Source organism: Lontra canadensis, unplaced genomic scaffold (assembly GCF_010015895.1).
Source record: "Lontra canadensis isolate GAN:19392208 unplaced genomic scaffold, GSC_riverotter_1.0 scaffold30, whole genome shotgun sequence".
Taxonomy (NCBI): domain Eukaryota; kingdom Metazoa; phylum Chordata; class Mammalia; order Carnivora; family Mustelidae; genus Lontra; species Lontra canadensis.
The window spans coordinates 1,115,947-1,130,647 of NW_022631024.1; the positions used below are offsets into that span (position 1 = coordinate 1,115,947).

Consider the following 14,701-nt stretch of genomic DNA (forward strand, 5'->3'; position numbering starts at 1 on the left):
TTATCATTGGTTTAGACTCACCTCTGTATGTCTATTTTCTTTATCCCTCACCTCCAGTAATTTTTAGACATCACTTCCCCATTTATTGATGCTAATTTTTAATTCCTTTCTTACTCTATAGGATGGCTTTCAGCATTCATTTCTACTATTCAGGCATACTTTCCCAGGTATGGGGTACTATTATGGATTCTCCAAGAAGTGTGGGAAATTTAACATGGCCATAACATGTAACTGTTTTATTCTTCTAAAAAGTGCAGATTTGGGGGCGCCTGGGTGGCTCAGTGGGTTAAAGCCTCTGCCTTCAGCTCGGGTCATGGTCCCAGGGTCCTGGGATTGAGCCCCATGTCAGGCTCTCTGCTCAGCACACATGAATGTACACACACACAATTTCATTCTCAATACTTACATCTGTTAATTCTCTGACATGAGGAAATCGGGAAGACAGGAACTTGATATGGGAAGTATTTGGAAAAATGGCACTTGATCACATATTTGTTGAGGGTCCATCATTATGCTAGACTAGTATCCAGGTAAAATATTTATTGAGCAGAATTGATCACTAGAAAAGGCTTGCTTATTGACCCATATGTTTATTCTGATGAACAAATGTGGTAATGTAGTGAATGTACTGTGAAAATGTAAAAGGAGACATGCATGCCAAATATTATTACCTTACATAACAAAACCAATTTTTTGTCCTTATGTCACTGTTTTTAGTGTAACAATTCAAAAACAATTCAGTTGTATTTTTTTTATCCCTGACTTATGAGGTAAAAAGAAATAATAGTAAATAGGTATGCAGTAGAAAATAGTTCTCATCTGGAAACCCAAATTGATTCAAAGTGCCTTTTGGAATAGATGCTTAGGAGTGACTCTGAGGCCAAGTCTAGGTTCACTCAGAAAAAGTACAGTGATCCATTAACAATGTCTGCCATTGAACAAGAGCAGGACGCAGTGGCATTTGTTGCAACACATTTGAAATCCCAGATTGAGGGGTTTATATATAAGTACTCTGAATATGTGATAAAAAGGAGTGACTGTTCAGAAAATCACTTTCATTCACCTGCAATCACAACATATCTTTTAGAAAATATGGCATATAGAAGAAACACAGTGCCAAATTATAATTGCAATTCATTATTTTAATAAAAAGATGAGTGTTGGATAGGAAAAGTCTTTGTGAATTCAATATCAAGTTTAGTAGCATATCCTCAGATCCATCACCCTTGATAACAGGCATAGACACTTCAACAAACACCACCACGGACTCAGCTCAGTGAAAATATTAATCAGTGTTGATGTATGCATATTAAAAAGATTTTAATTGTGAAAATAACCCATGTACATTATTTAAAAATTCCAACAGCATATAATAAAAAGGAGGTCTCCCTCCCATCCTAGTCCCCACTCCTGTACTCTTTTGTTCATGACAACCACTATAAAGCTTCTTCTATATTTTTTCAAACCAAGTCTATTCACATACAAATATATGTATACATACATATGTACAAACATACATAGACAGAGAGGGAGAGGTAAACACCCCTTTTGTACATAAGTGGGAACATACTATACACACAGTTCAGCAACCTGCTTTTTTCACTTAACAATACACTGGTGTTGGTAGAGAATGATGTCCCTATCCTCAGCCACTTTCTTTTATTTTTTTCTTAATTTGTGTTACTATTTTTTACATAAATAACTTTTAGAAAGTTTCCAGCTGATGTAGAAGCTAACAAGACATTAAAAAAGGGTTAGGTGATAATATCAAAGATGAGGCTCATACCAGTGGCCAGACATACTTATACATGGAAATTAACAGATATGCAAATTCTCTATTGCTCTGATTATTCAGCTAATTAATGATTTTTAAAGCTTTATATTTGGGTCTGAATATATAAATAATTCATGATTATTTTTAAAACAATGTTTTTTATAAAAGGTTGGTATCATCCATTGCTTCTACATAAGAGTCACTTTCAAATTCTCTCATGTGTAATTAGGTGTGACTTCTTATTAAAGGCTTTCTAACATCCTTAAAATTCAGAATCCTACTAAGGTTAAATAAAACCTTTAGTTTGAATTAAAAGATTTCCCACATTTATTTTACTCATGAGATTTTCTTCTGAATGAGTTTTCACATGTTTGGTAAGGGATGCATTTCGTTTGATTTCCCACATTTATTTCACTCATGAGATTTTTCTTCGGAATGAGTTTTCACATGTTTGGTAAGGGATGCATTTCGTTTGATTTCCCACATTTATTTCACTCATGAGATTTTTCTTCGGAATGAGTTTTCACATGTTTGGTAAGGGATGCATTTTGTTTGAAAGCTTTTCCACATTCATTACATTCATAGGGTTTCTCTCCAGTGTGGGATCTCTGATGTAGAACAAGCTGTGACTTCACATTGAAAGCCTTTCCACATTCATTACATTCAAAAGGTTTCTCCCCAGTATGAGTTCTCTGATGTACAATGAGGTGAGACTTTTGGCTAAAAGCTTTCCCACATTCATTACATTCAAAGGGTTTCTCCCCAGTATGAACTCTCTGATGTTGAGTAAGGCCTTCAATCTGTTTGAAGGCCTTCCCACATTGACTACATTCAAAAGGACTTTCACCTGTATGAGTTCTCATGTGGTAAGTAAGAGAAGAGCTATGTCCAAATGCTTTTCCACATTCATTACATTTATAGGGCTTCTCCTTAGTATGAGTTCTTTGATGTATAATGAGGTGTGACTTCTTGCTGAAAGCTTTCCCACATTCATTACATTCAAAGGGTTTCTCACCCGTATGAATTCTCATATGTTTAGTAAGAGATGAGCTGTACTTAAAAGCCTTTCCACATTCATTACATTCATATGGTATTTCACCCGTATGAGTTCTCACATGCTCAGTAAGAGATGAGTTATACCTAAAGGATTTTCCACATTCCTTACATTCATAGGGCTTCTCACCTGTATGAGATCTCACATGTTGAATAAGGTTTGAGCTGTGTCTAAAGGTTTTCCCACATTCAGTACATTTATAGGGTTTTTCCCCGGTATGAACTCTCAAATGGTCAGTGAGGGCATGTTTATGACTGTGGGCTTTGCCACACTGAATACATTCATATGGTTTTTCTCCAGTGTGAGTTCTTTGATGTACAACGAGGTGTGACTTTTGGCTAAAGGCTATCCCACATTCATTACATTCATATGGTTTCTCTCCAGTATGAATTCTCTGATGGTCAATGAGTCCTTGTTTATGGCTGAGAACCTTCCCACATTGATTACATTTGTAGGGTTTTGCTTTAGCTTGAGTTTTGTCACACTTAGTAGGAGATGAGCTATGGCTGGATGATTTCTCATGTTTCTCTCCAGTTTGAATTTTGTCCCGTTTAGTATCGGATAAGCTATGATGAGCTAATTTCTCATGTTTCTTGCCAGTTTGAGTTTTGTCATGCTTATTAGATAAGCTATGGTTGGATAATTTTTGTTTCTTTCCAGCTTGATTTTTGTCTTTCTTTGTATCAGGTAAGCTATGGCTGAATGATTTCTTGTGCTCTTTAGCTACATTAGGTTTCTTTTTTGCATAGTTTCTTATATGACCAGGTAAATCTAAATTCTGTTTCAAACTCTTTCCATGTGAATCATATTTAAGCCTTTTTTTTGAAGAAACATGTTTTGTACTCACACTTTTTTCCCCCAGTGAACTACATTCACGGCCTTTCTTCTTAGTCAGACCTTTTCTCTTGAATGAAACTTCCTTACAGAGTTTGTTTTGAGATTCCTGGTGGTTCTCTAGCTGGTCATTACCTTGCTGGACTTCATCTAAAATGGAATTCAATAAGACATCTTGTGAATCTTTGTCCTCTCATATACTGGAATATAACTTATAAAAGAAAAGCCCTACTGTGGGGCTGCATCTTTACTCAGGCCTAGTATCCCAAAGTGAGTGAAATACCAAGTGCAAATGGCCCTAACTTCTTGGACTTGAGGGGAAAGTGTTGTAGGAAAAACAAGAAAAGTTAATTGACAATAGTAATTAGATAAAACTTTGCCTGTTCATAAATATGACCTTGCAGCATGGGACAGGGGGTGGAATAAACACAAGGAACAGTGACTAGGTAACAGATGAAGTTAAAAGAGCTTGTGATTGTAGTCAATATTTTTTGAGGTTTCTCCTCAGCCCAAGCATCCCAGCTTTGATAACAGCCAGTCCATCCATAGTATTTGGCTCCCACAGCCTGTACTATATTAATTCAACTCTCCATGGTCACAGTTGGAGACACACCTGGCTCAAACCATGGTGTCCACTAAGAGTCTTCCTCCTCTTATGGAAGTATGGAGCATACCTTTGTTTCTGCCAGCTCACTCTACTAATTATCAATTATCAATTTTTAAAAATAATTTTTATTTATTTGACAGAGAGAGAGAGCTCACAAGTAGGCAGAGAAGCAGGCAGAGAGAGAGGGAGAAGCAGGTTCCCCGCTGAGCAGACAGCTTGATGTGGGCCTCAATCCCAGGACCCTGAAATCATGACCTGAGCTGAAGGCAGAGGCTTAACCCACTGGGCCACCCAGACACCCCACTAATTATCAATTTTAAACTGATTCCCAGCTTTAAATGATTGCTCACATCCTTCCCTCCATACATTAAAAAAATTACATATTTTAAGATATCTTCCCAGTGTGTGTATTCCTTCTCTGAGACCACCACACCCACACTGACATATGGCAGCAACCACGTGTGAACCATATGATCCAATCCCTGGTTGAAAACAATTGACCGGTTGGTGGTAAACAAAGAGCCCTACCTAGACCAATAATATTCTCTCTCCTAAGAATTTAGAACTGAAATTCAAAGACTTCTTTTAGCTAGGTATGGATACTACATGTGTAAAAATCTAAAAACTTAAAGAGTTGAGACTACCATTTTGAGGTGACTTTTTTCAGTTATATGTATGGAAAAGCAGAAAAATCTTTAGGGTGGGAATTAAACAGATGCAACGAGAAAAGCCGATATGAGTCTCCAAGAAAGAGAGAGAGAGAAATTGAATAGCTGCCTCGGTCATAAAGGAACATTACATGAAAGTGAAAACTGGGATCAAACAGAAAAGAGTTATGGTATTTCAACATAGCCAGGAAATACTATTCCTTTCATCAAGGACTCTTAAGAGATTAGTTCCCATGGAGTAAAAGATCAATTTTTGTAAGTGTAGATATAGTAGTATAGATAGAGTAGGAAGAAGTAGAGTTGCCAGCTGCTTTTCCATTTAGGAAATTTTAAGTGATGCAAGCATTTTGGGGAGAAGAATATACAAGAGCATGACAAAGGCGGCATCTTCCAATGCCCAAGGATGCTGGAAAGAATAGAGGCAAATCTCTTTCTAGGAAGAAAGGGACCAAAACTCAAACCTTTCCCCTTGATGTGCAACATTATAAGAACCCCTTATAATCATGGAGATTGGCCAACATGAAAATATATAAAGCGCTGTGAGAGACATTTACCGTGGGGGGTGGGAAGGAAATTGAACTACTGAAATGGTATAATCATAACGTAATACTAGGAGAGTTGGGTGTGACGGAGCATGGGTTTAAGGCTGTAAGCTTTTCCTGAATCTGAAACAACAACTAAAATGTGAATTTTAAGCTAAAATGACTGTAACTTCAGAAACTGAAGTGTATTGCTCACTAGACTCAGAAAATCATTGGACGGAATAGAATAGCCTTTCCTTGAAGAAATTTCAAGTACTATCTGAGGACCTGAGCCAAGAAGAAAGCTACTGCAGCAATGACAAAGTTGTAATAGATGACTACCAGGACTATTTTTTAGTTGTAACACCGAGTATCGGAGAGAAAAGTGAACATAGCCAAAATCGGAGCCACTAATGGATGAATCAAAACTCCATGAGGTCTCTTCATTTGTCATTTGAAGGACTAGTCCCTTTGGTTTCAGGAAACTCATAGAGTCCCAGAAAATTCAGAGGACGCTTGGACACTTAAATATATATTATAAACATTCTGCTTTTGGGGAACTATTGTGATATAAATAATAATTGAATATTTTAATATCTGGTGGTAACATCAAAGATGAATTGTTTAAAAAAAATGGATCCGACAAATCAGCTTAAGAATTGGAGCAATTTAGGTATGAGATAATATATACCTGATTTGAGTGATGTCTGAGAACTGAAGTAAACACAACGCAGGAACTGAGGAGAGGACAATAAAAGAGAAGGCAGAGATTCACAGGAATTCTGAGGTAGACAGGCCTCAAATCAAAGCAGACTCTGATAAAAATAGGGAAGGTGAAAGGAAGCTCTAATTACAAAGAAAGACAGAAGGACAAAGCTTTCCATTTCTGATACTGTGAGACTGGGCTTTCCTGTAAGCAGGTAAAATATGAGTGCAACATGAAGAAACTGGAGGTTTATCTGGAGAAGATCAATTTACCTTAAAACTCACCAGGGTACAATAAACATCTTGATTCTTTTGAGGGAAATACAATAGGAAAAAAAAAAAAAGGGAAGACAGAGTAGAAGACAAAACCTTAGGAACACTTCAGCAAAGTGAGAAGGAAGAGAATCTGGTGAAATAAATGTAAAGAAGCACTTAGAAGAGAAGGCCAGATTCAAGCGGTAGAATTCAAGCCAGGTAGGCAAGAATTTCATGCTGACTGAAACTACCAAAATATGCACTGAAAGGTAAGCAGTGGTTACTATAAAGCCGGAAATTCACATATAGGCATGAATTCTGTGGGATTTGACTGCACAGGTTAATGAGTAAATGGAAATAATGATGCACTATGGGGTTAGAGCATTTCACAGTGAAAAGGAGGGACATGGAAAGTAATTAAAGGCAGGAGAGAATCATGCCAAGAGATTTGGTAAGAGGATGGATCTAAGAAGGTTTGAACACATAAGGAGAGAAATGTGATACCATGGAGTCCCGGAGTTTGAGTGATGAAGGGAAAACACTAAGGATATTGGGGGAAAAGAATAAAATAAAAAATAGCACTGCTTTAAATAAGGTAAGCAGTAATGGGATTCTGAGAACTGCTTCTTCTGGAAGCTGAGTGATGGACAGCATGGATGAGGAAAGACAATTAATAAGGAAGGGTCAGTTAGGCATCTCAGGGGCTGGTACCAGAGGTTCAGAGCTCTGGTTTTCCCCTTTTATCCTACCACAATACAAATGGTGTGGCAGACTGTATTACTGTTCCCTGTGGAAAGACTGTACCTCCCAGACCCATTGTCCCTTGAGTCCTCCCTCTGGAAGGATTATACATTCCTACCCTGCTGAACTTAACAGAAGCCAGGTGATCTGCTCTAACCAATTAACCAATGAAATGGGAACAGAAAGGGATTATCGACCACTTCCAATCAGCAATGTAAAGAGTGGTTCTACTCATTCTTCTTTCCTTTTGCCATGAGACCAGAATTTGCCAAATAGGGACCGCTCTTTCAGTATAGGGCCAAAGGATTATGTGGGATAAGGCTACAGAGTGAACAAGAAACAAATCTTTCTTGTTGGAAGCCACTAAGATTTAGGGGTCATTCCTTAATGGAGCATAACTTAGCCTAAGCTAACCGATACAAGCAGTATAAGCTAACTCCCATGAGTAGCACTGGCTTACAACTAAAATGAACCTCAGCCTCACACATGAAGAGGTTCGTAGATGGAAGAGAGATTAGAATCTCTAAGGTTAAAGAACCTTTGTAGTTTGAACTCTTCCTCCCCAAGAAATTCTCATATTTTTCAACTGCTACTCCTGGTTAAGAAAAAAGGGTATGGGATCTTGAAGATTTTAAAAATAAATTATTCATTGAAGAATTCCAAAGGATCACCAAAAAACTAGAAACTTACTTCCATTGGTTCCTGTTTGCTTGGGTCTTCCTATTTCACTGGGACCACCTTGTCTGGGTCTTTTGCCCTTCCCCAACCACGGCTCTTCTCCTTTTTCCAACTTGGAGATCATGTCTGGTTTGGGAGCTTGAAACCCTGCTCACAAGAAATGGCAAAAACTGAGTGTTAGGAAAACAAACATCTTAGAAATCAAGCCCTAATATTTGGACTTCAGAACCCTAAGAGGATAAAGAATATATATATATGGCTTCTAAGAGGAGAGGCGAGAGAAGAGAGGAAAGAGAGGGAAGGGAGGGATGGGAGGGAAGGAAGGGAAGAAAGGGAGGGAAAGAGGAAGAGAGAGGGAAGGAAGGAAGGGAGGGAGAGAGAGAGAGAATATATGGCTTCTGAAATTTCACAATATGATTGCTCATGTACCCCATCTAAGTAGACCTTCCACAAATATCCTGCCTCATACCCCAAGAGATTAAAACTCTTCAATTCATAGCCAAGGCCAAACTTATCAAGAACTTTAGAGAGAAGGTATTACAGTGGACACATTTTGAATTATGAAAGAATTGTCCTTACCCATTGAGGCAAGGTTGCTATAGTTCTCCAGCATCACATCCTTATACAGGTCCCTCTGAGCAGGATCTAGTCGCTCCCATTCCTTCTGGGTAAAGGCCATAGTCACATCTTTGAATGTTACCGATCCCTGTAATAGCAATATTCCTATTCAGTCTAATGTTATCCACATTAATGGGTGATTTGCACGAGATAATAATGATTTGCTCTTACCTCAACCATTCAGTGTTGATCATGATATTATATAGGATACTAATTCTTCACCCACATCTGCATTTTTTTTTTTGAGAAACAAAGATCATATTAAGAAATGTCCCTGTTAAGGACTGAATATCTGTGTATCCCCAAAATTCATTTGTTGAAACCCTACCCTCCAATGTGATGGCATTAGGAGATAGGGCCTGTGGGAAGTAATTAGAATTAGATGAGTGCATGCAGGTGGAGTCTCCGTGAATGGGATTAATGCCCTTTAAGAGTCATAAGACAGCTTGCTTCTTCTCTGCCAAGTGAGGATACAACAAAAAGTCTGCAGCCTGGCAGAAGGTCTCACCAGATCCCAACCATGTTGGCACCCTGATCCTGGGACTTCGAGCCTTCAGAATTGTCAGAAATAATTTTCTGCTGTTTATAAGCTACCCAGTCAATAGTACTTTGTTGTAGCGGCCCCCAAATGACAGTCCCATTGGCAAATTTGTTTATTCAAGAGGATAAAAAAATTATACAATTATCAGAGAGAAAGAAAATTACCAAAAACAAAAGAATTAGTCTTTATCTTTTCTTCTATAACCAAAGACAACGGACTAGAGTTCTGAGGTAGAATCAAGACCCTTGATTTTTATAACCAGCCAAAAGATCATTCATGTTTGGAACCAAAAATAACATATTTTAGGCATGTAAGGATGCAGAAAGTCTATCGCCTTTGTGCTTTATAAATAAAGAGAAGGGGAAAAAAAAGAAATAAAGAGAAGGAAAGGGACACAGAAGAGGAGGAGGAGGAGAAAAGCAATGATTTTTTTTTAAAGGAAAAGTGCATCAGAATAAAGATTTCAAGATTGGGAAAGATGAAATATACAAGAAAGAACTATGAATAATAAAACCTGTCAAATATCTAGTTATATCCAAGTAACTTGATAATGTTCTTGTACAACTGTTACAAAAGTATCCTTAAAATCAAGAGGTGTGATGTAAGAAAAATAAGCAGGACTACAACTGGTAGGGGTGGGGGATGAGGGAGAAATTAAAGCATGTTAAAGATTCTCTTCTTTTTTTTTTTTTAAGATTTTTATTTACTTATTTGACAGAGAGAGATCACAAGTAGGCAGAGAAAGAGAGAGAGGAGGAAGCAGGCTCCCTGCCAAGCAGAGGGCCCGATGCGGGACCTGATCCCAGGACCCTGGGATCACGACCCGGGCCGAAGGCAGAGGCTTAACCCACTGAGCCACCCAAGCGCCCTAAAGATTCTCTTCTTATTAGGCAGGTGAGAGGAGGATGACACAGCTACTGGAGAATTTTGCCACCAAGAAATACACATTCAAACATATTAATCTCACTTTGAAAAATGACCCCCACCTCCATAAGCCACCAATCAATTAGCTGCCATATGTCAACAATCTGTAACCTCTACAGACCTCCAGTCATTGATTTCTAATAAGCTCCCTTATTGATTGCCACCGGCCTCCCAATCACTGGCGTTAATTCCAAATGACCGATCCCAACAAACTTGCCGATCACTGACAGCAACAGATTTCCCCCAATCACTCCCCAAACATTCCAATCACTATTCCCAGGGGTCCTTCAGATACTGATACCCATGGAACACAGTATCTCTGATATGACCCCAAACCCCTATCCTACCAATCCCCGATCACTGACACCAACAGAACTCCACCAACAGTGGCCTTTACAGAAACCCTAATCACTGGACTATGCCTTCAACCTCTTTGGCCATTGTCTTCACCTGCTCGCTTTACCTGAAATCTACCCGTCTCCTGAGAACACTGCTCCCTTACAAGGTTCCCTAGCCGAGGTTGGTTGTGGCGGCCCAACCATGACTCCTGTACCTCAGGGCTTGAAGATGAGGTAAATGATGACTTTCAACCATTTTTCATACATCTTTCAAAATCCCTATCATGTTTAGAATATCACGAGATTTTATGGGGTGCCTAGGTGGCTCAGTAGGTTAAAGCCTCTGCCTTCGGCTCGGGTTATGATCCCAGGATCCTGGGATCGAGCCCCGCATTGGGCTCTCTGCTCAGTGGGGAGCCTGCTTCCTCCTCTCTCTGCCTCCTGCTCTGCCTACTTGTGATCTCTGTCTGTCAAATAAATAAATAAAATCTTAAAAAAAAAAAAAAGAATTCACGAGATTTTAAACCATTAATCCTCTGGTTCAATGATTCACTAGGCAAACCCACAGGACTCAGCATATAGTTGTACCCGTAGCTATGATTTAGTACAGCAAAGGAACACACAGCAAAACCACCTAAGGAGGGATGCCTGGGTGGCTCAGTGGGTTAAGCTGCTGCCTTCAGCTCAGGTCATGATCCCAGCATCCTGGGATCGAGTCCCGCATCGGGCTCCTTGCTTGGTGGGGAGCCTGCTTCTCTCTCCGCCTCTGCCTGCTTGTATGCTCTCTCTCTCTCTGACAAATGAATAAATAAAATCTTTAAAGAAAAAAAAAAAAAAAACGGCTAAGGAAATGGTGGGTGGGGTAAAGTCAACAGAAACCAGACACAAGTATCTGAGTCACACAGGATATACTTGATTCCTCCAGACGTAAGTTGTGAGAACATGCGTGAAATGTTTCCCAAGGAAAGACAGCGGAGACTCAGTGGCACTCACAGGCACCCCCTGCCTGGCACACACAAAGATCTTAGATTTCCAGAAGGAAATCAGGAGCTCGGCATAAACCACATTGTTGACCTAGTTTAGGCACAGTGAGACACTTTTATCATTTCCGGAAATGATGGGATGCCTTCTGAAGTCTAAGTTCTCAGACATCAGCCAAAGGTCAACCTTGCAAGCAAGCTTTTCTAAGGATGCCCTTTGGGGCCACTTAGGTCAACTTTTGTGCACAGTCATTCTTCCTTGTTCACTGAAAACTTGACTACCATGTTCCTCTTCATTCCAGCTCCGGCACTCTCGCTACATCAATGTAGAGGAGCCATTCCACAGCCTGGCCTTTCTCTCTCCTGACTTCAAAAATCTTTTCTCACACTCAGACTCAGCCACCTGCTCATCAGCCATCCATTCCTTAAACCTTGCCACATACCATGGCAGCACCGCTTTACTGAAAACATTCTATCCCCAACTATTGTTTCCTATACTGCCAGCCTACTTCCTCTACTACTTCCATGCCAATAATTCTCCAAAAGCATTCAGACCCCCATAAGCCATTGATCCTAACCACTTTTCCACAATCTTCCATCATCACATGGCCTTACTTTTCTTCTCTTTTGCCTAGATTCTTTGTTCTAACACCATACGCACTCCATGGAAAACAGCTTTAACTTCCTTGCCCATTTTCTTCTCCACTGTACTTACCTACCAAAGCCTCAAACTTACTCAAACTCAACTCTCCTCTTAATCTCTGCCTGCAACCTTGCAGATGAACATTCCAAGAGAAAAAAATCAAACAACTGAGTTGCCTGGACGCACTTTAGGTTTATAACACGTATCGCAAATGGGTATCCAATACTGAGAGTTTCCTGTTCCTCTTTCCAAGATGGTTATTCCAAACGTTCTCCTCTTTCTCTCTGAAATCTCCAGCATCTGCTACTTTCCCATTCTCAGCTGACAAATTCACTTTCAAATATACTTTCAAAGAGAAAGTGTAAATGGACAAGCACTACCTTGCCTCGTTACCGCCAATTCCATCAATCTGTTTCCAAAACCCCTATCATTGTCTCTTTTCTATTAAAATGGAGGAAGTGTCCCTTCTCTTGCCTAAAGAGAGTTTCTCCACTTATACTCTAGATCCCAACCCCAACAGCCTTCTCAAGAATTCACCCTCTGCAATTAACCTCTTTTCTCTTTTTTACCACCTATTTTTCCCTTTCTACTCAATCATTCCTACTGACATACAAAGTTGCTTTAATATCAATTCATCTAGTGAAAACCATTTCTTAATCTTATGTCCCATGTAATGTCAGTGTGTTTGCTCCCTTTACCAGCAAAATTCCTGGTGTGGTCTATACCTGCTGTCTCTACTTCATTACCTCCATTCTTTCAACTTATTCCACCAGGATTTTATCCCTATCACTCCACTGAAAAAGCTCTAATCAATCAAAATAACCATTGAGCTACAACTCACCAAACTCAAATCTTTGCAGTCACGTGTCTGGGACTCACAAGAGCATATGACACAATGGTGACAACACAACTCCCATTGTCTTGAAAAGTTTTCTTCTTTATACTTCTTTGACACCACATTTACATTTTTCATCCTATCTCAGTGGCTACGACTCCTCATTCTCCTTCCCCTCTCGCCCCCTCCTCTACCAAACCTCTAAATGTCTGAGATCTGTCCTTGGTCCCACTTTTCTTCTCTAGCTGCCTTCCCTTCCTCAGTGATCTCATCCAATCTCGTGGCTTTAAATACCATCTCTATGCTGAAGCCTTTCACATATGGATTCTCTAGCCCAAACCTCTCCTAAGTTCTAGGAGAACTAGAGAACTTAACTATGTTAAGTTCATACATTTAACAACTACTCATTCTCTGCTTGGACATGTAATGGGCATCTTGACTTGGCCAAAACAGAACCACGGTCATCCAACTCTGGCTCCCATTTATATCCACCAAATCTGGTTGTCTCCAACACAACCCTTTTCCAGAAAAGGGAAACCCCTTTATCCAGTGCCTCAAGCCAAAAGTCAAGATGTAAGCCTTGATTCTTCTCAAGTCTCATATCAACTCGTCAGTAAGTCTTACTGGCTCATCTCCAGATGTATTCTGGATCTGGTTTTTCATTTCCCTGCATTTTCCTATCCTAAACCATCATCATCTCTTAACTATTGTGATAAGCTCCTAATGGACCTCCCTGCACCTCTGCACACACACAGGGACGATCCAGTCTCTAACTACCACAGGCACCAGAGTCGCTCGGTTCCCACAGACCACAAGCTGCCACACACCTCCCCAGTCTCTGACACACCACAAAGCCCCTATTTCCGATCCCCAGAGCCTTCCAGACTCTGGCCTTTCCGTGAGTGCCGCAGACTCCCCGCATCCCTGTCACCGCAGATCTCCCCAAACACGGATTACCATAACCTGTAGAACCCGCGGACCCCGCAGGGCCCCCATCACTGCCCCACAGATCCCCCCAGAGCGCAGACGACCCCTCCAACGCCAGAAGGCCCTCCAGAATCGCCTCCAATTCCCAAATCGCTCCTCTCAGAGACTACAGTCACCCTCCAATCACCGACCCCCCATGAGACCACCTCCGACCACCAGGCCGTCCCGCCCCGCCATCGCGCTCACCGCGGCGCTGCCCGCCGGCTCGGACACAGCCATCTCCGCAGGACACCCGGCCTCTTCGGCTTTCCCTGCACTCCTCCTCCGGCCCACGCTCTCCCGCTTTGTGAGGATCCACTCGCAGGCGGAGGCCGACATGGCGGCGGCTGGAAGGGCGGCTTCAGCGGGTCCCGCGGCTGCCATGGCGGCGCCCCTGGGTATCGCGGCCGGGCGCGGCCATCTTGACCGAGGCTCCGCCGTACAGCGGGGGTCCGCGCTCCCAGCCGACGCGCAGGCAGGTAGCCCGCGGAGGGGGGTCGGGGGGGGTGTTGGTGGAGGGTCCTGTGGGGTGAGCTGCGAGCCGGCAGAAAGCGTGCTCAGTTCCTCACTGCACCGTGCCTCACGGTGCCCGACGCCCAGGGGCTTGGCCACACTAAGGCAGAATTTGGAGTTTCCTCTCCGAATTGGTCACTGCAGCCCGCAGCCGGGAAATCCTCAAGCATGATGCCCCAGCAAGGACTCAAGGCAGCCGGGATAGTAAGAAAGATGGAGGGATAAGGAGAAAAAGCCTGATCGTGTACACACCATTCTTGTAAAGGGAAAGAGCACTTACTCACTACTGCAAAACTCCCGAAGTACTTCCTGCACATCTACCGTATCCCAGGAACCATGGCAGGCATTGTGGATGCATTAACGAGAAAAACTGACACACAGCCCCTACCTTCAGGGACCTGTGGATCCAGGGGAGGACACCGCTATTCTTCAAATAAGCACACGTGGGAAATGGACAATTATAACGATGCAAAGTGCTTCCAGGAAATACGCACAGTGCCAGGAGA

General features: G+C 41.4%; 1 protein-coding gene across 3 annotated transcripts; it reads right to left on the minus strand.

Moving 5' to 3' along the window:
- Positions 1-574: 574 nt before the first annotated feature.
- Positions 575-14,109, minus strand: ZFP37 (ZFP37 zinc finger protein). Of its 3 annotated transcripts, none has more exons than XM_032865626.1 (5): positions 13,890-14,109; positions 8,417-8,543; positions 7,850-7,984; positions 2,322-3,812; positions 575-2,241 (listed from the first exon to the last, which is right to left on the minus strand). In XM_032865626.1, the coding sequence occupies exons 1-5, from the start codon at positions 14,064-14,066 to the stop codon at positions 2,186-2,188; spliced, it is 1,986 nt and encodes a 661-aa protein (XP_032721517.1). In that variant the 5' UTR covers positions 14,067-14,109; the 3' UTR covers positions 575-2,185. The 3 variants fall into 3 exon arrangements, with proteins under 3 accessions (XP_032721517.1, XP_032721518.1, XP_032721516.1); XM_032865627.1 differs by having other exon boundaries at positions 575-2,223; positions 2,304-3,812; XM_032865625.1 differs by having other exon boundaries at positions 575-3,812.
- Positions 14,110-14,701: the final 592 nt, after the last annotated feature.